The following is a 26770-nucleotide window of genomic DNA, read 5'->3' on the forward strand; positions in this document are numbered from 1 at the left end:
CTCTGTACAAATCCCTGGTTAGACTGCACATGGAGTACTGTGTACAGTTTTGGGCACCGGTGCTCAGGAAGGATATAATGTAACTAGGGCGAGTACAAAGGAGAGCAACAAAATTAATAAAGGGGATGGGGGAACTACAATACCCAGAGAGATTAGCAAAATTAGGATTATTTAGTCTAGAAAAAAGATGACTGAGGGGCGATCTAATAACCATATATACCGTATGTTTCGGACTATAAGATGCACCGGACCATAAGACACACCCCAAATTTTCAGAAGGAAAATAGGGAAAAAAAATAATGTGTCAAATGGGGGTCTGTTTTATTGTCCGATTTCAGCTTATCGGCACAGGTGGAGGAGTGGTCACAGGGGTCACGTTTGGTGGTCCAGGCTGGTGCAGTGGCCTCCGGGAAATCCCATCCCAAGCTGATTCGGTGGCAGTGTTCTGTGCTGAGGCAGGGGTGGTGGTTCTGTGCTGTGGAACTGTGCTGGGGAAGGGTGGACTGTACTCCGGTGCAGTGGCAGCGGCTCTCTGTGCTACGTGGGGGGCTCCACTGGCATTTCATCAAAGCCCGGAGGCCCCCAGCACATTCGTTGCTGCCATGTTGGGGTGGCCTCCAGGCCAGGAACGAGATCTGAATCCGAGCATGCGCCGCCCCCGGCCTGGAGGCCATGTTCCCGGAGGCCACCGCAACATGGCAGCAACGGATGTGCAGGGGGCCTCCGGCTTTCAACATGTGATGTCCAATGGAAAACTATTCCAGTATAAATTTCATTATCACTTTAATATTGCATTAGCAGCACCTTATGTATTTTGAAGTGTTACACACATCCTAGCAGGTTTTTTGTGTAATATCTGATGTGATTCCTGTAAAGCCACTAGTATTTCTTACCCACCCAGTGTTATGCTATTTTCCAGTTTCTGTATGGTTTACCGTTTTCTTCTTATAATTTGTGTATTTTTTAATCAATAAAGTTCACTTTTTTGTACTAAGTCTCTTGGAGGACCTTTTCTCTGTACGATTTCAGGTAATGCTGAACGACGGACAAACAATACGAGGCAAGACACACCAAATGCCACAGATCCAGAAGGGCAGATGAAAATGGTAGGACTGAAGTATAGTTTAAAGGGGTTGTCTACTACTAGGACAATCCCTTCTTAAACTGAATGTTCGGCCTCGATAAAATAAAAAAACCTATACTCACCAGCGGTGTCGGCACTAGCGGTCCCAGGGCTATGATCTGGTGAAATGACACGATGCCAGGCTCCCAGTCCGCACTGGGGTCACTGTCTCCGCCTTCAGACAAATTGATCATGAAGCGGAAGTCCCGGCTACAGCAGATCTCGGACTTCTTCATGTTCATTTAGACAGGAGGTGGAGACAGTCATGCCAGCGCTGATTGATGCGATGAAATGACATATGATGCCTGGCGCCCACAGCCCCGGGACTACGAGTGCCGACACTGCTGAAACAGAGCCAGCACGGAAGGGGAGTATAGGCTTATTTATTCTACTCTTCTTTTCAGAAATGTCCATGTGACATTCTCAATTTGTTTTGTGGATCTTGAACCATCAGCAGGGTGTATCTATTTTTAAACTTACGGTACTTGCTTCCCCATCTGAGCACATGTGAAGATTATGTATTGGTGAAAATCTTTTTGCATTGGCATGAAGAATGGCTCAAACACCAGTGCTGAAAACTTGTCATGCTGTAAATCATCACTAACAACAGCATAGCTCTTCTTAGAGATCCCATAGATGATGAAACCTGTATAGATTTCCGATGCCTCTACCTTGTGCCAGTCATTACACTGGCTACCCATCCACTCCAGAATCCAGTACAAACTTATTACCCTCACCCACAAAGCTCTTCATGGCTCAGCACCACCCTACATCTCCTCCCTTGTTTCAGTATACCATCCTACCCGCGCCCTCCGTTCTGCTGATGACCTGAGGTTAGCATCCTCAATAATCAGAACCTACCACTCCCGTCTTTAAGACTATACACGTGCTGCGCCTATTCTTTGGAATGCACTTCCCAGGTCAATACGATTAGTCCCCAATCCCCACAATTTTAAGCGTGCCCTGAAAACGCATTTATTCAGACTGGCCTACCGCCTCAACACATTAACCTAATCTATCCCTGTGTGGCACAGTCCAAAAGTTTTTTACCATAACCAGGTTCCCCGCATTATGTTCCCACATGCTTTATGCATGTATTAGCCCTCTGCATCTGTACTGTTACACACTTAACATTATGGCTGGTCCATACAATCAGGGCAACTGTTTCCACCCACCTTTCGTGTCTCCCCTTTTTTTTTCCTCATAAATTGTAAGCTTGCGAGCAGGGCCCTTATTCCTCTTGGTATCTGTTATGATCTATGTGATTATTGTTATGCTGTAATGTATATTGTTTGTACAAGTCCCCTCTGAAATGTTAAGTGCTGTGGAATATGTCAGCGCTATAGAAATAAAATTTATTATTATTATAGATTTTGACACCTTTGGATAACCTCTAGGTAGACATGATTTCATCTTGCTGGCGAATTGGAAAGTTCTCAGCAAAATCAACTTGCATGATTGCGTCATCATCAGCAAGACTTTTGCTTCATTGCAGGAGTTGGACCTTGGCAACAAAACAGTGTTGTCTCACCATTTGTAGCTGCTCCACAAGTTTGTCCCTGGCTTCTGAAAAATGGCATTGTCTGTGTATTCTTGTAATCATTACCCTATTGATTTTTATTGTATAATTAAACACTAGGTCTTTGATGTATGGATTCAGAAAGAGATGCACAGCTTGGCAAAGTTGGCACTCACCAAAGCCACATAGCACCCTCGAACAGATAGTGATATTAGGTCTCTGTGTGATGGAAGTCTAGCTATATGTGATCTTCCCTCCACAAGTTATTGGAAATTTTCATGATGGCAGCAGTAACAAACATTTTGGTCCTTGTTAAAACAAATCCTTACATGGTCAGGCTGTAAGCTAGCAAATGTGGATTTTCCCATTTTCATGTCCAGATGCTCTTGCTTGAAGTGGCTGTAATCTTCTAGAACATTCAATATTCATGACCTTCTTTTGGGCAAGTATGCAATCTCCACCTCGAGAAATTTTGACCTCGTCTTTCATCCCTGGGCACTGCCTTGATATCAAGTCACTTTTGTAGAAGGATGACGAGCTGTTGCATTTGTTGTACTTCCGCAGAGGGTGGCTTTGGTGTATGTTGTATGAGACAAAACTTCATAGCGAGTTTTTTCACTGCAGCAACCTTCCTTGTAGATGATTGTGGAAGATTCTCTTTTCGCTTTCTGGATTGTTTACCCAAGTAACTGATGAAGAAAATGCTTTTGATGAACTAGCATGAAGAGGACTTTCATTGAGCGCAGAGTTCTTTTTTCTCATTGTTCTCATTCGCTCGTTGGACTTTTGCGCCTCAACTCTTTTCTTGCAGGTGTCAAATTTGCTTGTCTGTGTTTATGGTCCTCTGCATTTTTCTTCTTTAATTGTGCTTTCTTTTCCTCTCTCATTTTAGCCCTGTAAGCACACATCCGTTCTGCCACTGTCTTAGGAGTCTTTTTCTGTTAACTGAAGTCTTCCATCTGTAATTGAGCATCCACGTGAGAAGTGATTGACCTAGATTTATGCCATATTTACATACATGATAGCAAGGTAATATTACGGCGCTCAGATCACCGTAAAACATGGACTCGATAACATTACATTTCGTGAATTCCGATGCATTTTTCCATCCCACTTGATATTACGGTGTTATCGGCTGAGTCAGTGTGCACGGCAAGGGTTTAATTAAAATTAGGTCAAAGAGAGGTATTCAGGTTTCTTTTTTTTTTTTCAGAATAAATGTCAGGTTACATGATAAATGTGAAAAATATATGCCTGTAAAGGACTCAACGATTATTATGTTACATTCATTACATTGCTATGTTGCATCAGTCCCTTTCTGTAGCATTGCTTAAACAAAAAAAAACAAAAAAAAAAAATCGGGACGATGAATATGTACAGAAAGCAGATAATTAAAACTTCTGTGACTGTGTTTCCGAGAAATCAGACTGTGCTGTTTGGTAGAAATTGTAACAGACGTGAAAACGCATAACACAAATTTGATAATTGCCAAGTTATCAAGGCACATCTTTTTAGTGGATTATAAGCACACTAAAGGTAAGAAGAGATATCTACCTTTGCACACACATGTATTTCTCTTATACGTTTTGTACTGATGGTACCTAAAAATACAGCAAATTTCTTCACTTCCAAGCACCCATACACATATGCTCACAAACTCCAAGATGGCTGTCTGGTCATGTGACTCTGGGTTTCCAATTGCACATTTTCAGAAGGTTCAAAGTGTTAGTAACTTCAATTTTCTCAAAAATAAGGTGAATCATATTTCAGAATCAGATTCTCTTTTTCGCTGGAATGCACCATAATATGGACAAATTAATAATAGTTCATAATGATTACAGCCAACAATTGGTTACCAAGTAGGTCACAGAAGCAGCAGATGCAGGTTGCGGAATCCACAGCATTTCCAGCATGAGAAAAGATGCTTACAGCAAACGATGGGTTAACAAGCAAGTTTTGTGGAAATTGTAGAAATTAATGTAGTCTGAGGAGATTATAGCAAACTCCAAACAAACAGCAACAAACACATTAAAAAAAAGTCTCAATACTCAAACACAGAGTGGTGGCAAAGTGAGTCTCAAAAGTGTTTGAGGGATGACATTTGTCCGACATTGAGCACTAGAGCGAGCTGCGGCAAAAAGGAAGGAATCGGGACCCAGTCCTGAAGACGGGACAGGTTTATTGCCGCTTCAGGTCCTTCCACAACATTTCTATAGAATTAAGATCAAGACTTTAACATAAACATTGCAACACATTAACTTTATTCTACTGTATTTAGGCTGCTATTACACTTGCCATGTTTTTGCGGGCCGTTTTTGCGGCCCCAATAGATTTCTATGGGGCCACAAAAAAACGGCCTGCAAAAATACATTGGAGCACCGTGTCCCTTGTGGCCGTGAGGGCCGTATATACAGCCGCTAAAACATATCAAGCTTGCTCGATATTTTTCACGGCTCATGGACACGGCCTCCATTTAATACAATGGTACAGCAAAAACAACCGTAGCTTGTTTTTACGGTACACCATATTTGCGGATCGCCGTTTTTCTCCTGCAATTTGTTACAACAGGGAAAAACGGTGATCCGAGAAAGTTTTTTGCAGCCCGTTTTTGCAAAAACAGCTCGTAAAAAACCCGGCATGCGTAAAAGTAGCCTAACTACTCATTTGTAGAACGACTTGTATGCTTTGGGAGATTGACTGGTTGTATGACCCATGTTCTCTTAAATGGAATCTGTCAGCAGGATTTTGCTATCATCTGAGACAAGGCAAGACAAACAAACCAAATATAATCTGGAAAAAAGTGGAATGCATATATCAAAGTAAGAATACTCAATAATTTATTTGTAAGTCATAAGAAGAACAATAGTTAATAAGAATTAAAAAAAATAGATGCCTTGTGTCAACAAAAGAGATGCGGTGGAGAAACCATAATGATTGACATTATCTCATTTAGTAGTATACTCAGGATAATCATATGCATGAAAAAACTACTCTACTTGTCCTATGGAGACTATCCAAACACAAATTGCAGTGAAGAAAATAAGAGGTAATACTACAAAAAGTGCCTTAGTGCATGTCTTAGGGGACTAATTATACCTTCAATGTCTAAAAGGCTTTAGAGTAGCAATAAGACCCAAAACATAAACACATAATATGCATAAATTAAAATTACTGCATATGTTTTTACCTGGTAAGAAGCCAAAAGGATAAAGCAGGTAAAAACATAGGCAGTAATCATGTTAATTTATGCATGTTATGTGTTTAGATTTTGGGTCTAATTGCTACTCTAAAGCCTTTTAGTATTGTTCCTGTTATGACTTACAAATAAATTGTCTATTCTAATTTTGATATATACACTCCATTTTTCTCTGGATTATATCTGGTTTGCTTGTCTTGGTTATTCAGTTACGTAGTGTGACCTTCTGTGATGAGGTTTATATGGACTAATATGTATGCTCAACTGAGAGCAGGGTAATGTAGGCAAAGAGAAGCTGAATCCAACAATGTATCACTTCGCTTACTTGGTGCAGCCATTCTGATGCAATCAGAGCTTTTAGATTTAGAATGAAGCAGAGCTGAGAAAGCCAACATTGCCCACATTAGGTTCTCCATTTACAAATTCCATAGACAGTGAGGTGATTATCACAGGGAAGGAGATGTTGTTGGACTAATGAAGTCGAGCAGTGTTAATTTCTTAGTGATAAAACCGTCAGTAAACAACAGCACGCACTTTGATAAGTGACACATTCCTGAATTCTGTGTTTCAGCCGCTATTTCCTGCTGTCTTCAGATTATTTACCGACAAATTCCCTTTCTGATTCGATTCATGGACAGATGTCCTGGCCTTTTCTTTTAAAATTTGCTAGCATAATTCATTGTTCATCAATGATGACAAGCAGTCCTGGCCCAGATGCAGCAAAACAGGCCTAAACCAATAAACTACCACCACCGTGTTTCACATATGGTATGATGTTTTTAAGCTTTAATGAAGCTCTATCTTGGTTTCATCAATCCATAAACATTGTTTAAAATTAATTTCAGCTTGTAAGGTGATCTTTAGCAAACTGTAGATGGGCAAAAATGTTCTTTTTGGAGAGTAGAGGATTTCTCCTCCAAATCCTACCACCCACAGCATTATTGTTTAGTGTCCTCCTGTGAGTGGGCTTATGAAGATTAATATTAACAATTGTGACAAAGGCCTTTAGTTGTTTAGAAGCCACATTGGTTCCTTTATGACCTGGACTATTATATGTCTGTCTCTTGGAAATATATTGCCTGGGGAGGTAATAATTGTCTTAAATTTCCCTGATTTGTACACAATTTGTCTGTGGTTTTAGAGTTAAAACTTTTTAGAGACTGTTTTATAAACTTTTCCAGGCTGAAGAGCATTAACAATTCTTCTTCTTAGGTCCTCAGAAATCTCCTTTATTCATTCCATGATAAACTTCCATAAATGTGTGTTGTGAAGATCAGACGTTGTTAGTTCCCTTTTCATTCAATAAAACAAGTCATCTCTAATACCCCATTGATTAAGCAACAGACTCAAATTTCAGCTTTGAATTAGCTGCTAATCTTAAAAGTTCACTTTTGCAACTTACAGACTAGTGATATTGGATCATTTTCCTCAATAGAAGAAAAATTCTAGTCTAATATTTAGGTAGTAGTGAGGAAACGGCTGTGGTGTCTGCCAAGAATGTCACCATGAACCAGGTGTTGAAGAAACAGCGCGTTTTGGAGTTGGATGAGCCTCTTCTGATATAAATATAATATAATTGGTTTCTTGTTTTTGCAAGATTAGTGAGGTCTCCACCCCCCCTTGTGGGCCTTGCACATATAAGCCGCCTTCCACAGCGTGTCCACATCGGACATTACCTGTCTCAATCCTGCTCATATAGGTACTGTTAAGAACGTCGGAACGCACTAAATAAAAATAAATAAAAAAGTGCGTTTGCCGCTCGGGGTCCACCTTGCAGTAGATGTTACACCGCTGCTAGGTAATGGACAGATGAGCAATATGGCGGTATAATGCGCACGGGTTAGACTTCTCCTGAAGTGTGCAAAGCGGGCTCTGTTCACACACGGGCGCCGCAACATAAACATACAAAAACGCTGAGCCTGTTTGTGTCACAGACCACAGGGAAATGCACACACGGTATCTGGTCACAGGAGCAGGACCCAAGGCAGAGGAGCTGCGTCCGTCTAGACCTACCGTGTGTGTGCGACGTCGCTACTGCGGACGCCAAGGAGGGCTGCAACTGCAGAGCGGCGTAGAGCATGGCCGCTAGTCGACAAAGCTAGGAAGCAGGCGCAATGTTGGACGCTAGAGTAGAGGTGCGGTGTGTACAGTGGCCTAAGGCTTGCCACTGACTGGCGCTGACTGCTGCACTAATTCCCTATTCACATGCGTAATATCAGAGGGAATGGGTTTTAAATGAGTCAGTCACCAGAGTCATACATCCATCACCATTCACACATTAGCTTGAAAAGTCTATACTAGAGCATGGCCGAAAGGTCATGCGCGCCTTTTATAGCCGTGCGGGACCTTCCAGATCTCCGAGATGGACCAATGAGATCTGGAGCAGGACCTGGGCACATGACTCCCGATCTCCAATGGGAGATCGTCTCGTGAGCATGCCCAGTAGGAGCACAGAGGAACTTAGTCTCTGGAGCGGTCTGCTGCAAAGTAATCTTCTCTGCAGTAGATAGACAGCAGGAGATCGCAGAATGTGAGGCTCTGGATTCCTGAAGCGCACACGCAGAACCAAGACGCCTAACAGGTACTATACACATGGTTAGGTTTTTAAATACATCAGTTAGGGACTGTTCTGATATGGGTTACCTTGACGTTTGGTAGATATCCTTAACTGAACTGGGTCATACTGCATTTAATCTTCGTATAGACCCAAGATGAAAATTTTAGGGTTTGATTGTGCATTAAATACGCATTTTTCATATAATAACTAGGGCATTTAGCATGAAAACAAATCCCTAGGTTACGGAAAAAGCTTTATATCCTTTCTATCAGGAATTGTTGTGATTGTCTTGAAAATTTTGGTGTGAATTCTAAAATTGCGCTCCGTTGGCCATCCATAATAGAGCCTACATCCTTCTTCTATTTGTTTCAAGCATCTATTGAAAACTTTATTGTTGCATTATGACTTCTCGAATAAACCCAAAAAAGAATTCGGACACCAGAAGTGTATACAAATTGATCCTTACTTTATGAATAATAATAAAAACATAACATAAAAATGGGAGAACTACAGAACAGAAACCACCAAACGGTTGCATAGGAAAAATAGTGAATGTACAGAAGATTAAATTACCTTTCAAACTATTGCTGACCACCATATTATAAATGATGTGCTGCATGTGCATACATCAGCACTAGTGTAGGATATTATGAAAACTAGAGGGGTAAAACTTACAAAAGTAAATAACTGTTAGCAGTAAGTAGTGAAACCCTCTTATCAAATACTAAACATTACCACTGAGGATCGTCAGGCTAATGATAGCAAAATAATTAGAAATACAACACAGCAGTTAGAAGATCCATACAGAACCTGTGGTGGTGGAACACCCCAACACACGTTTCGCCAAGCTTGTTCACGGGGTAACGTAATATTTGTAAGTAACAAATATTTTAAGAAAAAAGCTCAAGAGAAAATATGGTTTGCGTGTGAAACATTTCAAACATTATGGACATGAAAATATTTTTCCCTTGTGACATTTCTGCTGGCCATTTACAGTAAAGTTGGCTTTTACTTAAACACTTTCCTACAGTTCACGAAAGTGGCTTCTGCACTGCATGAGCTTTTTGATGGCTAATAAGAATTGATTTTTTGGTAAAACTTTTTTCACAGTCTGGGCAAGGAAATGGCTTCTCCCCTGTGTGAGTTTTTCGATGTCTAACAAGATCTGAATTCTGGATAAAACATTTTCCACATTCTGGACATGAGAACGGCCTCACTCCTGTGTGAATTTTTTGATGCGTAACCAGAGATGAATTTTTGGTAAAAAGTGCCCCACATTCTAAACATGAAAACTGCTTCACCCCGGTGTGAACCCATTGGTGTCTAATAAGGTTTGATTTATCGTTATATTCTTTTCCACATTCTGAACATGAATATGGCTTTGCTCCTGTGTGACTTCTCTGATGTTTTACAAGACCCCATTTCTGTTTAAAGCATTTTCCACATTCTGAGCATGAAAACAGCTTCTCCCCTGTGTGAATTCTCTGATGTCTAAAAAGATCTGATTTCTCGCTAAAACGTTTCCCACATTCTTCACAAGAAAATGGCTTCTCCCCTGTGTGACTTCTCTGATGTTTAATAAGATGAGATTGCCAGCTAAAACACTTTCCACAATCTGAACATAAAAATGACTTTGCCTCTGTTTTATCTCTTTGTTTTGTGACATCACTTGCGTCATATTTCTCAACATTAGATGATGAATCGGAATACAGGACCTGTTCAAAATCAGGATCAGATGATGGATCTTTGATTTGAATGATTAGATCTGGCATTGCGGCATTTTCTTCATATGTTTCTTGTGGGATATCCTTATCATCTGCTTTACCATTTAAAGATGTCAGATGTCCCTCTGAGTTACTGGGACAGTCATCTGCCGAGAATAAAACCAATTAGTTATGAATAATATCGAAAATGTATACTAATAGTTTATAACATTTATGTCATGAATTTTTTTTTTTAATAAATTTAAGGATGTTGAAAAAGAGACAAGAACAAAGATATTAACATTTAAATATAATCATATGAAGAAGTATCAACGTTCATTTTATAAATGGGGTAAGCAACTTGGGGAAAAAAGGAAATAAAATGGAGAGGGGCAAGCGGAGGGGAAGGGGACAGAATCTTGAATTTTTATACAAATTACAAGGCATGCAGCAAAATTCTCTTCATAACTAAGACAGTGATTCAAAACAGATGACAAACTAACAGCAGACCTCAAAACAAGCACCAGAAGATGATGCTAGGCCAATCTCCAACAGAAAGTCCTTGGTTGGAACAGAGTAAGAAAAAGAATACCTCATCATTTACCACTCCACGGCTTGTCGTCCTTCATATGGCGCTCTTCCTTCTGTGCTTAGGAGCACCACATCTCCTGGTCTCTGCTCTACAGATCAGTACTTCCATACACATCCAGGTCTAGGAGTTTACTGTGCGGCATAAGGTCGCGACATCAATGCCATGACCTTATGATGCCTAGTGACCTCCCGGGCCTTGAAGCGGACGGAAGTCTTTGAGATGCATTGAATGATTGTGGCAGGGAAAAAAAAAAAAAAAAAAGAAAAGAAGTGGTCCAGATGGCGAGCAGCAAGGGCCATGGAATGGTGTGTATTAGATTTTACTTTAAAAAAAAAAAATAATCACCTATCAGGCCAACATGCTGCTCGCCATCCGGTTCTCCTCTTTCCACTGTCAAGCAAGTCGCATCTCTGTCCTATTTACTAATGGCCAGTACTTATGACAACATCCAGCCCTCAGAGGTTACTCTGTGTAAAAAGGTCGGAACATTAACGTTGCGACCTTATAACACAGTGACCTCTTGGCTTGGACACAGCCAGAACCCCTGGAAATGTTGCCCGCGTCAACGAAAAAAGAAGGCCAGAAAGGTGAGTATAAGTTTTTTTATTTTACTTTTAACCCGTATTCACCTTTTTCTTTTCTCCTCCTCTATTAGTCAACAGATGCGCTGTACCTCCTGCCTTTTTACTATAGGACAGCACTTTTAACCGCTTCCATACTGGAGCTTAAGCGCATCATAAGGTTAAGGCGATGACGTGACCTTATGATGCACAGTGTGCTCCAGCTGGGAGCCTGTCTTACAGTGAAGAGGCCGGAGATGTGGTGCACGATGGCGGAAAGAAGGAAGACTGGACACTGGCTGAAGTAGTCAGTGGTGAGGTACGTTAGGTTTCTTTTCTTTTTTTGAACATCGGACATTCATAACTAGAGGTCGTATGCATGTCGGATGTTCATAGGTTTCAGTGTGCTTGTTGTCAGTCTTTTCTACTTAAATTCTCACTAGAGAATTATGAGGGGAACATAAGCAAAACGTGGAGTGAATTAAAAAAAAAAAAAAGGAAAAAAATCTTTATTGTGTTTCACCCTTTATAATCTACTTTTGGCTTTTAAGAAAAAAAAAAAGAAAATTTGGATTTGCAATAGTTGGTGAGAGCAGTGGATTTTCTTTCCTAATGGAACAAGTCAGCTCTTATAATGTAATCAGCTTGACAGAATGATATAAGCTGCCTTGTCATGGTTAACACTTTCTCTTGCGCTAAGAAAATCGCTGAAATATATAGTGAAGTATTCTGTAAGCAGGTCAACTTATGTTAGGGCTGAAAATTTTTTGGAAATTGGATTTTGGTTATTCAGTTAATGTTCTTGGCAATGTAAGACTTATTTTACAATTCATCTGGTCACTTTGCATTTACTCTAGGTTGTTACGAAAATTGCCACAATAAAAACTGAAGTAGCAAACTTTGTGAAAAACAAAATTAGGATCAGTCTCAAAGCTTCTGGCCACGACTGTACAAGAGTTGAAAAGCTGCCAATCTCCATCCCAAGTAATTCTGTTTTATCCTTCTGTCAAGTGCTATAATATATTTTTTTACTACTCACCTGGGTAGTCATATGTAAGAATCTCTTCTTTACACTGCACATTATCCCACACATATGTCCCTGTAGTATTAATAAGAGTCAGATCTTCACCCTGAAACAAATATTGTAAAAGTCACAGACAGATGGAGAAGTCACATCTATGATCAGCTCTAATCCTGCCATCTCCACCGTTCTCATTACACAAGTATAAAACATATAATACTGGTGGATAAAACAAGACTGAGCACAAGACCTTCACAGCCGTCTACACATCATAGGGGAGATCTCATGACACCTTCTCTGCATCTACCTGATGATCCTGAGGAACATTGGGATCTTCTTGGTTACAGTCCTGTGGAAGAGGATGGGAACATCTCTCTGGTGTTGTCCTCTTATTGGATAGATCTGGAGGAAACACATACGAGGACTGAAATCATTTTTTTACCTACAGATAATTATAGGCCATGTCTAATTAGTCCTATTACCTGGTGATGAGAGGGGCTGGGGAACCTCCATCATGACGTCCTTGTACATATCTTTGTGTCCTTCTACATACTTCCACTCCTCCATGGAGAAATAGACGGAGACATCCTGACACCTTATAGGAACCTGACACATACAATGATACCGTCATCCCTCCGGTCCCTTCATAGCCTTACTGTATAATGTCCCAGCATTCCCAGCAGTGTCACCTCTCCAGTCAGCAGCTCAATCATCTTGTAGGTCAGTTCTAGGATCTTATGGTCATTGATGTCCTCATGTATTAGGGGGTGAGGTGGAGGCCCTGTGATTGGGCTCAGGGGTCTTCTCCATCCCTCAGACACAGGGTCCTGACAGCGCTCACTAGAGCTCTTCTTCACTACTGTGTAATCCTGGTTATGGAGAAACACATTAATAAATCTCACTACAGACATTACCAGAGTCCTCACCTCTCCAGTTCTGTCCATCTGTTATTCCCATAGATAAGAATGATGTAATGTGACGTCATCAGAATCTCTCACCTCTCCAGTAAGGTGGAATATGATCTCTAGGGTGAGGTGTAATATCCTCTCCGCCATTTTCTCACTATTTCTTTCCATCCTTGATCGGTCAATCAGGAAAATTCTCTTATATAGAAGATCTCCATTGATAGGATCCTATATTGCAGGGACCTGAATGGGAAAAAGATAAGACAATGAAAAGTTATAGAAAATGCCATGCAAAAAATACAATAACTAAAGTTGGAAAGGCAATTTATAGCTGTAATAATGTGGTAGAGCACTTCATACATCTAGAGATCAGACAGGGATACCCATTTCCTATAATGATAAAGTGAGATATAAATCAATTCAGGCAATTTCAGAAATGGTTAGCAATTTGAAGAATTCAACACACAACATCACCATCACTATACAGACAATAAAATATGTTAACGGTTAGTTTGTATACATTTCATCACTCCACAATAAGTTCTGGAATGATGAGGTATTACAACTACAGTATATAGCGTACAGTTCAAAGTGCTCAAGAAAAATAGAATTAGTCTTACCGGTAATTCGGTTTCTAGGAACCTTCCACGACAGCAGTATCGGAGGATGTCTCCCCGCACTAATGGGGGACAGGAAATGCACAAGAGGTTAAATAACCCTCCCCTTCTTACTACCTCCAGTGTTTTTTCTGTACACACTAGCATGTATAGTTACCACCAAAGTACAGGAATCATCCCGTAGAGTATCAGGTAGGGAGGGACATTAGTGCTGTCGTGGAAGGTTCCTAGAAACCGAATTACCGGTAAGACTAATTCTATTTTCTCTAGTCACCTTCCACGACAGCAGTATCGGAGAAATACCAACAACTAATTTCTTAGGGAGGGACGACAGCCTGCAGAACACGTCTGCCAAACGTTAAATCCCTGTTGAAATTTAGTCTATAGTGTCTGGTGAATGTATGGACAGACGACGAGGTGGCGGCTCTGCATATCTGCTCCGAAGATACGTCCCCTCTTTCTGCCCACGATGTTGCTACAGAACGAGTAGAGTGGGCTCTTAACGATGTAGGAGGGGAAACGTTCTGTGACAAGTAGGCGAGGCTGATCGCTTGCTTGATCCAATTTGCGATTGTATTTTTTGCCGCCTTTTTGCCTCTATTTCGGCCTAAAATCTGAATGAGTAAGTTTTGATCAATCCTTCAACTTTCCGTCTGCTGGAGGTAGAAGAGGACTACTCTACGGACATCGAGGGTATGGAACCCTTCTTTCGCGTTGGAGGGGTTTGGACAGAAGGAAGGTAATACAATGTCCTGGCACCTATGAAAGTTCGAGACTACCTTAGGCATAAAAGAGGGGTCTAATCCCAGGATGATGCTATCCTCCATGATGGTTAAATATGGCTCCTGTATTGAAAGGACCTGCAATTCTCCTATGCGCCTTGCGGTAGTGATTGCTACCAGGAACGCGGTTTTTAGTGTCAAATTTTTCAAAGTTGTGGAAGCCAGAGGTTCAAATGGTTCGATCGTTAAGCCTTTGAGAACCAGGTTCAAGTCCCAGGGGGGAATCTGGCTACGGAGTCTGGGACGGATCCTAGACGCTGAGGTCATGAACCGTTTAATCCATCGATGGCTTGCCAGGTCCTGATCGTAGAATGAGCTAAGGGCTGACACTTGTACCTTTAAGGTACTGGGTGTGAGACCAAGATCTAGACCGTCCTGGAGAAACTCTAAGATCTGTGTAATCTTAGGACGGAAGGGATCTGGAGAATTTCGGGAGCACCAAGATGAGAACTTCTTCCAGACTTTCTCATAAATGGCATTAGTCACTGGTTTCCTACTTTTTTGTAGGGTTTGGATTACTTTCTCCGATAGACCTTTAGAATTTTGGCTTCAGTAACCAGGCTGCCAGGTTCAATTTGCACGGGTCTGAGTGCAGTAGAGGGCCCTGGTGAAGGAGATTGGCCCTCTGGGGTAGAAGTATTGGACCATCCTGGGCCATGTTTTGTAAGGCTCCGTACCAACCCCTTCCTGGCCACAAGGGAGCTATCAAGATTGAAGTAACTTGCTCTGCCCGTATCTTCTGTAGGGTTCTTGCTTTCATGGGGATTGGAGGGAAGGCGTAGGCTAGATTGAAGTGCCACGGGTGGGAGAAGGCATCTACTTCCCACGCTCCGTCGGTGGGGCTGAGGGAGAAATAAGTTTCTACCTTCGCATTCTGACCGCTGGCGAAAAGATCCACCTTGGGATATCCCCATCTTGAGACCAGCGACAAAAAAAAACTGTCTGGTCTAGGCTCCATTCCCCAGGATGAACGTCCTTCCTGCTGAGGAAGTCGGCCTCCACATTGTCCAATCCCCTTAGATGCACTGCTGATGTGTAGATGCTTCTCTGCCCAAGAAAAGATTCTTGCAGCCACTCGTTTTAGGTTTGAATATATCGTGCCTCCCTGGTGACGGATGTAGGACACCGTAGTCATATTGTCTGAGTAGACACGCACATGACACGCACATAATGGTTTTGGAAGAGGGTTGATGCTGCCTTCAGTGCTTCCTCTACCGCTGGTAGCCCTCTCACATTTGAGGAGCTGGATCTGACATCTGGGCCCCATAACCCTTGGAAGTGTGATTTTCTCCACTGTAGCGCCCCAGCCTCTCTGACTGGCATCCGTGGTGATGGTTTTTAGGGGAAGCTGGTCCCAGCTGACCCCCTGTTGAAGATTCTGGTGGTTCAGCCACCATAGAAGAGAGGCTTTCACATGACCGGGAAGAGGGGTTCTCCTGGTCAGTAGATTCTGGAGTTTTCTTGAACACCGAAGAACATAGGACTGCAGGGTCCGAGTATGGGCTTGGGCCCAGGAGATGGCTTGGATACATGCTGTAAGGGAACCGAGCATGGACATTGAGTCTCTCAGGGTCGGTGCTCTTTGGCCCCTGAACTTGGAGACCCTCTGAGCCAGGTTGAGTTGACGTTCCCTGGGTAAAAAGGATGTTTGCTTTCCCGAGTCCAGGAGAATCCCCAAGAACTTTTTCCTTGATGAGGGATGAAGGTTTGACTTTTCCAGGTTGGGGATCCAGCCCAAGGATTTTAGGATCCCTAGAGATTTCTCTACGTCCTGGTTCAGGCGAGATATGGACGGAGCTATTAATAGGTCGTCCAGGTATGGGACAATGCAGATCACCTTGGTAAACACTCGAGGGGCTGATGATACCCCAAACGTCAGGACGTTGAATTGGTAGTGTTTGATCTGGGACTCCTGGGATACCGCAAACCTGAGGAATCTTCGGTGGTCTGGATGGATCGGGACGTGGTAATAGGCGTCCCTCAGATCTATTGTATCCATCACCCAATTTTGTCCTATAAGGGGGATTGCTGTCTTGACCGACTCCATCTTGAACCACCTGTATTTTACCACTTGGTTTAAAGGTTTCAAGTTTATAATGACCCTGTGTTTCCCCGAGGGTTTTACCACCACGAAGAGGCGAGAATAGTGGCCTCTGCCTATTTCCCATTGTGGAACCGGGGAGATCGCTCTTGCTTGCAGCAATGTTTTTATGTCCGATAGCAAGGAACCCTGGAGGTGCGGCTGCAGGGAGGTTATTCTCAGGCATTGAGGGGGAGGACTCTCTATTCCAATCTCAGTCCGTCGCGAATGGTGCGAAGAACCCACTGGTTTGAGGTTATGGACTGCCACTGTTCTATGAAATTCAAGAGTCGGCCCCCGACCGGAATACCGTCATTGTTTGTCCGTGGGATTTTGTTGTTGTTGGGAGGCCAGAATATTTCTGCCTTTACCTCCCTTCGGATAACTCCACCTGCCCGTTTTACCCTCTCCTTTGAACTCTCTCTGAGAGGGCTGGTCACGGGGGGAACGAAAAAAATGTTTCCTAGGTTTCCGCTGTTCTGGAAGTGACTTCTTATCCGTGGCCTTCTCCAGGATATCATCAAGAGCTGGGCCAAACACATACTTCCCCTGGAAGGGAATCACACAGAGTTTTGATTTTGATGTGACGTCTCCCCCCCACGATTTACGCCACAGCGTCCTTCTGGCTGAGTTGGAGAGAACTGCCGACTTCGCTGCCACTCGAATGGATTCCGCCGAGGCATCGGCTAGGAACCCAGTTGCTTTTTGTATTAGAGGAAGAGAATCGAGGATTTCTTCTCTGGAGGTTCCCTGAGAGGTGATCTCACAGTGTACGCAGCCAGCGAAATAGGGACCTGGCTACACACGTCGAGGCTATATTAGGCATCCCAGGATTTCCTAAGCAGGCTCTCTGTCTTACGATCCATGGGGTCCTTGAGCTGAGACGAGTCTTCGAACGGAAGAGCCGTTCTCTTAGTCACTCTGGACACTTGCACATCTACTTTAGGGATCTCCCATAAGGAGCAATCTCCCTCTAAAGGAAACCTATTCCTCAGGTCTGATGAGATAGTAAGCCTTTTATCGGGGAAGGCCCATTCTTGCATAACCATATTTCGGATGTTTTCATGAATGGGAAACCCCTTTTGGTCTTTGGGTCTCAGCCCCCCAAGCATTTCATCCTGAACCGAGTATTCCACCTCCGCCTCTTCCAATCCCATGGTGCCTCTTACCATACTAACTAAGTCCCCCATGTCCTCAGACGAGAAGTAGTATTTTTGTTATCAGGCCTGGGGGCAGAAGTGGAACTCTCATTTTCCCATGCATCCTCTGAATTAGAGGTGTCAATCTCGCCCGAGTCCGACTCCGCAGGGGGCGCTTTCCTTTTCCTAGCCAGATGGGGTTGTGGTGTTGGGATCTGGGCACTAGTCATCATAGAAGATTGCATTTCTTGTTTGATGAGGGTTTTTATACTGTCCGGAAAGGAGGGTTGTTCTCCGTGTATTACGTCATCCGTGCAGGGCTGACATAGTTTTTTCCTGTATGTCGAGGAGAGTTTGGTACCACACACACACTTGCGGCTCGGTTTCTTTATGGGGTCAGGGGCCTTGTCTCCCTAAAACAGAGAGAGAAGGCATACTAAGTCACCTCACACCACTTGGACAGAATAAAGGGGACCCACCCTGCTACTCACAGTAGGAGGGTGAACGCTGGGCTCCGCAGAAGCAGAATGCGAGGGCTTGTCACCGTCCATGGTCAGTCTGCACAGTCACCAGTGCAGAAATGGCCTTACCTGGATGCACCCCGACCAGGGTCTAAATAGCCGAGGTCCACAGCGTGTTCTGTCCTCCTCCTCCCCGGGTACACAGGTGGGGGTAATCGTGATCACCCCTCCTTACGGCTGCTTCCGGGCTGTCAGCGGTTGTCTCGCCTGGGACGTTGCTTCGCCCCGCCCCCTCAATCCCCCCGGGCCCTTTGATCCAGCCACTGACCCCCGATCAGCGCACCCCGGCCGGTCAATCGCGGGGCGGGTGGGGGTGGGCGACAGTGCTCCTGACGCCCTCGAGAAGCCGCCCGCCTCTATCGGCGGCCGCCATGTTGGCCGCATGAGCGTTCCACCCGGAATGCCGGAAAGACTCACCGGAAGCACGGCGCCGCGTCACTTCCGGTGCGCGTGAGCGCCGGACGTCGTGGGGAGGAGAACGCCGGGGAGCTCATTGGGGACCCCGGCCGCACATCGCCGCCTCGCTTTACCCCGCGGGGGGGTGCAGGAGAGGCGGGTGGGGGTCCCGAGTCGCGCCGCAGCGGAGACGGGATCAGCCTGACCCACGGAGGAGCGCGGAGCCCCCGACCGTCGGCTGCCCGGCTTGAGGTAAGCGAAGTAGTGCCTCCGGTCACCGGCCAAGGCAGCACTATCGGACCTCTTCATGCCCCATAGGGGACAGGAAAACCACTGGAGGTAGTAGGAAGGTGAGGATTATTTAACCTCTTGTGCATTTCCTGTCCCCCATTAGGGCGGGGAGACATCCTCCGATACTGCTGTCGTGCAAGGTGACTAGAGAAAAAGCTATTTCTTCTCGGTTGTTTTAAGTCCATAGAACATGGTTACTATATCTGACTCTTGACAACGCCCGACAGTGAAATCAATTGGGTATTGACCAGAAGTTTATGTAATGTGTATGGTATTCCATCAAGCAAGTTATTATTCTGAGTCATATGTGTTTATGGGGCTACTAATGAACTTTGTTCTGCAGCTCTGCTCATTTTTCATGGACTGGTTGCTGGGAGATTCTAAAAATGCACGTGTATCCCATTGTAACGTTCCACCATGTGAGTGGACGGGATTACTCACTTTGCAGGTCCTTGTGGTAAACACTGGCACGTTCAGGGTTAAAATGAAGCCAGTTAAAATGAAGACAGTTCACGGTCTATTAAACATCCATTTTTAACACATGAATACAGTCTCTCACTGACCCCAGTCAGTATAACACACGGTTGTCAAAACCATTACCTGTTGGATCGCCACACAGGTTCTCGGATTCCTCTTACCGCAGAGGCATCCTGTACACATTTCTCTCTGACCCCGGTCAGTATCACACGATTTTAAAGACCGTCCGCTCCTTTTGGCTCGGAGTCGCCGGCACGGCTTCCCCAGGCAATGCGACGTCCGAACCTGGAACATGGAAGCTCTGTCTGGGCTGACAGACTCCAACACTCTCCCTCACATGTGCAACACACCTGCCTTAGATAGATAACTGGGAGTGGTTACAGGCTATCACATGGCTAGTCACATGATCATGACCTCATCACAGATCCTGCAGATTCACAACCACACTTCAGACAAATCGGGGTACAGTGAACACCCTCACCATGGTGTGTGGCACATGGGTAGCCAGACCCTCCCAACTCTCATAGCTACCCATAGCCCGGACCCAAATGTGAACAGCAGCTACTTAAAAATCTATGTTCACTTAAGAAAAACACTCCGGGCTACATCACAGGGAGCTACCATCCCTGTGACACATACCTTCCACTAACCACTTGACCACCAGTCACACCACACCATATAAAGAAAAGTACAGTGGCATGTAAAAGTTGGATCAAAATTACTGTTATTGTAAACAATTAAATCTGTCATCTCAATTTGGCGCTGTATGTAAATGAGCCGTGTCCGATCCGATGGACAGTGTTTTGGCTCCTTCCCTCCACCCCTCCTTGGCCGCTGTACGCAATATTTCAGGTAATTTCCGTAGTTGTCGTCCATACAGTTGTGGCCAAAATTATTGACACCCCTGCAATTCTGTCAGATAATACTCAGTTTCTTCCTGAAAATGATTGCAAACACAAATTCTTTGGTATTATTATCTTCATTTAATTTGTCTTAAATGAAAAAACACAAAAAGAATTGTCCTAAAGCCAAATTGGATACAATTCCACACCAAACATAAGAAAAGAGGGTGGACAAAAGTATTGGCACTGTTCGAAAAATCATGTGATGCTTCTCTAATTTGTGTAATTAACAGCACCTGTAACTTACCTGTGGCACCTAACAGGTGTTGGCAATAACTAAATCACACTTGCAGCCAGTTTACAAAGTTGACTCAACCTCTGTACTGTGTCCTTGTGTGTACCATATTGAGCATGGAGAAAAGAAAGAAGACCAAAGAACTGTCTGAGGACTTGAGAAACCAAATTGTGAGGAAGCATGAGCAAGCTCAAGGCTACAAGTCCATCTCCAAAGACCTGAATGTTCCTGTGTCTACCGTGCGCAGTGTCATCAAGAAGTTTAAAGCCCATGGCACTGTGGCTAACCTCCCTAGATGTGGACGGAAAAGAAAAATTGACAAGAGATTTCAACGCAAGATTGTGCGGATGTTGGATAAAGAACCTCGACTAACATCCAAACAAGTTCAAGTTGCCCTGCAGTCCGAGGGTACAACAGTGTCAACCCGTACTATCCGTCGGCGTCTGAATGAAAAGGGACTGTATGGTAGGAGACCCAGGAAGACTCCACTTCTTAGCCCGAGACATAAAAAAGCCAGGCTGGAGTTTGACAAAACTTACCTGAAAAAGCCTAAAACGTTTTGGAAGAATGTTCTCTGGTCAGAGACAAAAGTAGAGCTTTTTGGGCAAAGGCATCAGCATAGAATTTACAGGAGGAAAAAAGAGGCATTCAAAGAAAAGAACACGGTCCCTACAGTCAAACATGGTGGAGGTTCCCTGATGTTTTGGGGTTGCTTTGCTGCCTCTGGCACTGGACTGCTTGACCGTGTGCATGGCATTATGTAGTCTGAAGACTACCAACAAATTTTGCAGCATAATGTAGGGCCCAGTGTGAGAAAGCAGGGTCTCCCTCAGAGGTCATGGGTCTTCCAGCAGGACAATGACCCAAAACACACTTTAAAAAGCACTAGAAACTGGTTTGAGAAAAAGCACTGGAGACTTCTAAGGTGCCCAGCAATGAGTCCAGACCTGAATCCCATAGAACACCTGTGGAGAGATCTAAAAATGGCAGTTTGAAGAAGATAACCTTCAAATATCAGGGACCTGGAGCAGTTTGCCAAAGAAGAATGGTCTAAAATTCCAGCAGAGCATTGTAAGAACCTCATTGATGGTTACCGGAAGCGGTTGGTCGCAGTTATTTTGACTAAAGGTTGTGCAACCAAGTATTAGGCTGAGGATGCCAATACTTTTGTCCGGCCCATTTTTGGAGTTTTGTGTGAAATGATCAATGTTTTGCTTTTTGCTTCATTCTCTTTTGTGTTTTTTCATTTAAGACAAATTAAATGAAGATAATAATACCAAAGAATTTGTGTTTGCAATCAGTTTCAGGAAGAAACTGAGTATTATACTTTTGGCCACAACTGTATTACGTGCGCATTGCAATCTCCAAGCGCACGTGCTCAGTGTGCTTTGCCCAATTACGGGCAAAGCCGAAAAGCATTAGTGCGCATGCGCCGGTGAACTATGTCCCGGAACACAGAAATGGCAGTGAAATACTTCCGTCTGAGCATCGCCTATATGTAGCAGAGCCGCTCAAGTGTGGCATGCTTCTAGCCTTCCATGGAGGCTATTGAATCATGCCAAAAGTTAAAAAAAAAAAATAAAAAAAAATAAAAAACCTAAAAGTTTAAAATCACCCCCCTTTCGCCCCAATCAAAATAAAACTATTAAAAAAATAAAAATCACACATACAAATATTAGGTATCACCGCATTCAGAATCGCCCGATCTATCGCTAAACGGCGTAGCGAGAAAAATCAAAACGCCAGATTTACGTTTTTTTGGTCGCTGTGACATTGCATTAAAATGCAATAACAGGCAATCAAAAGATCGTATCTGCACAGAAGTGGTATCATTAAAAACGTCAGCTCGGCCTGCAAAAAATAAGTGCTCACCCAACCCGAGATCACGAAAAATGGAGAAGCTACGGGTCTTGGAAAATGGCGGGGTTTTTTTTAACAAATTTTGGAATTTTTTTTCACCACTTCGATAAAAAAGAACCTAGACACAGGGCTGCCACTAGGAATTTCGGGGCCCCATACTAGCAAAATTTTCGGGGCCCCCTTGAGACTCCGTCCAGGCTCCACCCAGCCCCGCCTCCACCCCTCAAACTGTCCACAGTCCCACCGCTCTCTCGGAAAAACTCCACTTCTCACCTATCACACATTAACAGTTCCTATCACCAGATCACACATAAAGCCGGCAGCTTTTGCTTTGGACAAAAGAATTTTTTAAGCCATGTAGGGATGTGACTCGCTCAGGTGCAGCGGGAGACAATCATGAGACAGGTTCTTCCAAAGTTCATGAGGTTTATTTCTGTCATAAACCATAAATCAGTGTATCACCAAAAATAGCCTCTAGCTTAGGCAAACAAAACAAATGTTTGTGGTTTCAGACTCAGACCGGGAGTCTCAGCACATACAGCTACCTGGTTCAGGAGCAGGCCACATTATAAGGGTGTAGCCACACCCACGAACCCAGCAGCTGACTGGTCATGTGACTGTGAGAACTCGGTCTCCCGGATTGAACTTCCTCACTCTGGCTGACCAGTTGTATACCCTGGCCTGAGCCTCTTGTGCCTGGCGGAGATGTTCTTTAACAATGGGCATCACCTTCGCAACCCTCTGCTGCATCAGTGCCACATGCTCAATAATGCTTCTGTGGGGCGTGACTTCAGCTTCCCAGGTTTCCTTGGCTATATCTAGGAGACCTCGCGGATGCCGGCCGTACAGAAGCTCGAAGGGCGAGAACCCCGTGGAGGCCTGGGGAACTTCACGGATAGAAAACAGTAAATACGGTAAGAGACAATCCCAGTCTCTACCATCTTTCTCTATGACTTTTCTGAGCATGCTCTTCAGTGTCTTGTTAAACCTCTCAACAAGGCCATCTGACTGCGGATGGTACACTGAAGTCCTCAACTGGGAGATTTGCAAGACTCTGCACAATTCCCTCATCACCTTGCCCATAAAAGGTGTCCCCTGGTCGGTCAGGATCTCCTTCGGCAAACCCGTCCGGGAAAACACATGGATCAGCTCGCGGGCTATACTCTTCGCGGAGGAGTTTCTCAGGGGAATGGCCCCAGGATAGCGTGTGGAATAGTCCAGGATGACTACTATATACTGATGGCCCCGAGCTAATTTAACTAAGGGACCGACCAAGTCCATGGCAATTCTCTCAAATGGCACCTCAATAATGGGCAGTGGCACAAGGGGGTTCCGAAAAGGAGATGTGGGGGCAGTTAACTGACATGTCGGGCAGGACCTGCAATAGTTTGCTATTTCCTGGTGACACCCAGGCCATTAGAACCTCTGCAGAATCCGTTCCTGCGTTTTTTCCACCCTCAGGTGTCCCCCCTAGATGTGTGAATGGGCCATGTCCAACACTTTCCATCTATAGGGGCCTGGTACTATTAACTGCTCTACCACCTCCTCCCTTATTTTCGTGACCCGGTATAACAATTCCCCACTCAACATAAAATAGGGAAACCGTGTGTCTGCTCCCGGCTCTTGTGCAACCCCATTAATGACGGTGACATTGTTAAAGGCTTCCCTCAGCGTGGGGTCCCTATGTTGGGCAGTCCCAAAATTCTCCCCGGCCACCCCTAATTCCGGGATGTCAGGTACAGGGGACCCTTCCTCCTCATCCCCAACAAGGACACATAAAGGAAACCCGTCTGCCTCTGGTGGTGGCGATACCTCTGTGGGGTGGATTGGTTCCCTGCTCTTGCTAGCACACTCAGAACCTTTCCCCCACAGATCCCAAAACAGACAGAAATCCCGTACAATAATTATAGGATGCAACAAGTCTCGAACAACGCCAACTTCCTGCGACTCGGTACCATGCGCCGTTTCAATATTCACCCTGGCCATAGGGTAGTCCTTTGCATCGCCATGTATGCACCGAACGCCAGTCTTTTTACCCGGGAGTATGTTGAGAGGAAAACTGGCCCTCACAAGGGTCACCAAGCTCCCGGAGTCTAGAAGCGCCATTACTGCTCGACCGTTCACCTTCACGGAACACGCTTGCGGCCCCTCGTTAGGTGGCGAGTTCACACTGCAAGCTGGATAGGCGTAGAATGAACTACGGCGTCCCATGCTGTAGTCCATCTGCTCGGTGGTCTGGGGACAACGGGCAGCTATATGTCCTGGCCTGTGACACTTCCTGCAAATAATATCAACCGAGGGGACCTTGAGCACCACCTCCCCCACCCCTTTTGACATTGGACACACCACCCCTTTTTGGGACTCCGCCCCCTGCTGGGACCCCCAGTACAGAATGGACTGCTACCCCAAGGAACCTTCCATCCCCTGGTATCTCTCGACCAGCCCAACCAGTTCCTCGGCATTTTGGGGATCGCCCTGGGCAACCCAAGTCTGTAGGGGTCTCGACATGGCATGCACAAACCGATCCATCACCACTCGCTCTACCATCTGCGCAGGCGTAGAAGACTCGGGCTGCAGCCATTTCTGGACCAGGTGCAACAGGTCGAACATTTGGGATCCAGGCAGTTTGTCCCGGTGATAGGCCCAGCGGTGAACTCACTGTGCCCTGACAGTCATTGTCACCCCCAAACGTGCGAGAATCTCGGCTTTTAGCTTGGGATACTCCTTGGCATCTTGCAAAATCAAATCAAAGTACGCCTTCTGGGGCTCCCCCGTCAGGTATGGGGCCAGTACCTCTGCCCACTGCTCTGGCTGAAGTTTTTCCCTCTCAGCCACCCTCTCAAACACTGTCAGGAAGGCCTCCACATCATCCTCAGGGGTCATTTTTTGCAACGTGCGTCTTACCGCCTTCCTGACGTGGGTGTCATCAGCCAGACCTGGGGTTGGGGCGCTCGTCCTGCACTCCTGGATGGCGGTTGCCAGAAGCTGCATCTGCTGCCATTGTTCCTGCTGGCTCTGCTGCCGTTGCTCCTGCTGGCTTTGCTGGATCTGCTGTAACAACAACTTGTTGGTTTCCTGTTGCTGTGTCTGGGACTAGACCAGGTGTTTCAGCAGGTCCTCCATTATTCCAGGCAGTGCTTGTTGCCCCGCTGCAAACTTTACCCAGGACATGCAGCAACTGTATCAAGTCTCTGCTGGGATCGCTGCCCGCATTCTCCACCAATTGTAGGGATGTGACTCGCTCAGGTACAGCGGGAGACAATCATGAGACAGGTTCTTTCAAAGTTCATGAGGTTTATTTCTGACATAAACCATAAATCAGCGTATCACCAAAAATAGCCTCTAGCTTAGGCAAACAAAACAAACGTTTGTGGTTTCAGACTCAGACCGGGAGTCTCAGCACACGTGGGAGTTGTAGTCCTCCCCACATACAGCTACCTGGTTCAGGAGCAGGCCACATTATAAGGGTGTAGCCACACCCACGAACCCAGCAGCTGACTGCTCATGTGACTGTGACCTCACCACAGGTCCTTGCAAAACAATAACAGCACAGCAATATTTGTTATGCTTTACATTATGGAGACAAGCCATTTATGAGACACATATCTCCCATCAACTACACAGACCTTTGCCATGCCACATCCGCCACAATAGCAGGGTAGACACTTTTGACTGGGCTCTACTCTACTGTAACCTATTAAATATTTGTTAAAATATGCAATACACTTTAGGTATTTTTTAATTTTTAAAATGACCAATAATATTACATACAAGGAACAAATACCGCTACACCATGTCCAGACCACATATTACCACCACAAAGTGACCAAATAATAGCACATACAAGGGACAAATACCACCGCACCATGACCAGACCACATATTAACCCCACATAGTGACTGAATACTACAATACTGATCATTAATTAAAAAAATAATACTATCACCATAACTGGCATTATACACAGGAGATCTGTATTTAGTATGCAGTGTCTGTGTACAGGTAATACAGTGATCAATGACATTATACACAGGAGCTCTGTATATAGTATACAATGTATAGTGTCAGTGTACAGGTAACACACTAACTCACCAGTGATGTCTCTGGGTGAAGTCCTTCATCCTTGCTTTTCATCTTTCATCAGGCACAGATCGCCATCACGTCTTCCAGCCAGGGCTCGTCTCTGCAGGAAATAACAGTTATCTAAAGCTCCGCTTGCAGAACACATTATTTATTTTTTTCCCAACTTCTACATTACATCACATGAAGAAAAAAAGGCGACAGTGTCGCTCTG

The 26770-nt window shown here is 44.5% G+C and overlaps 1 protein-coding gene across 1 annotated transcript in view; it reads right to left on the minus strand.

Moving 5' to 3' along the window:
* Window positions 1–26770, minus strand: part of LOC141055890 (uncharacterized) — a 73672-nt gene that overhangs the window by 37522 nt on the left and 9380 nt on the right. The window contains exons 2-7 of the mRNA XM_073552598.1: window positions 13270–13419; window positions 12961–13140; window positions 12754–12877; window positions 12579–12673; window positions 12290–12380; window positions 9521–10265 (exon numbers count right to left, since the gene is read on the minus strand). Of these exons, the coding sequence (XP_073408699.1) occupies window positions 9521–10265; window positions 12290–12380; window positions 12579–12673; window positions 12754–12877; window positions 12961–13140; window positions 13270–13347 (1313 nt within the window). The 5' untranslated portion in view covers window positions 13348–13419. The remainder of the gene's footprint in view (window positions 1–9520; window positions 10266–12289; window positions 12381–12578; window positions 12674–12753; window positions 12878–12960; window positions 13141–13269; window positions 13420–26770) is intronic.

Source organism: Dendrobates tinctorius, unplaced genomic scaffold (assembly GCF_039654945.1).
Source record: "Dendrobates tinctorius isolate UK_male_01 unplaced genomic scaffold, ASM3965494v1 ptg000192l, whole genome shotgun sequence".
Classification (NCBI taxonomy): domain Eukaryota; kingdom Metazoa; phylum Chordata; class Amphibia; order Anura; family Dendrobatidae; genus Dendrobates; species Dendrobates tinctorius.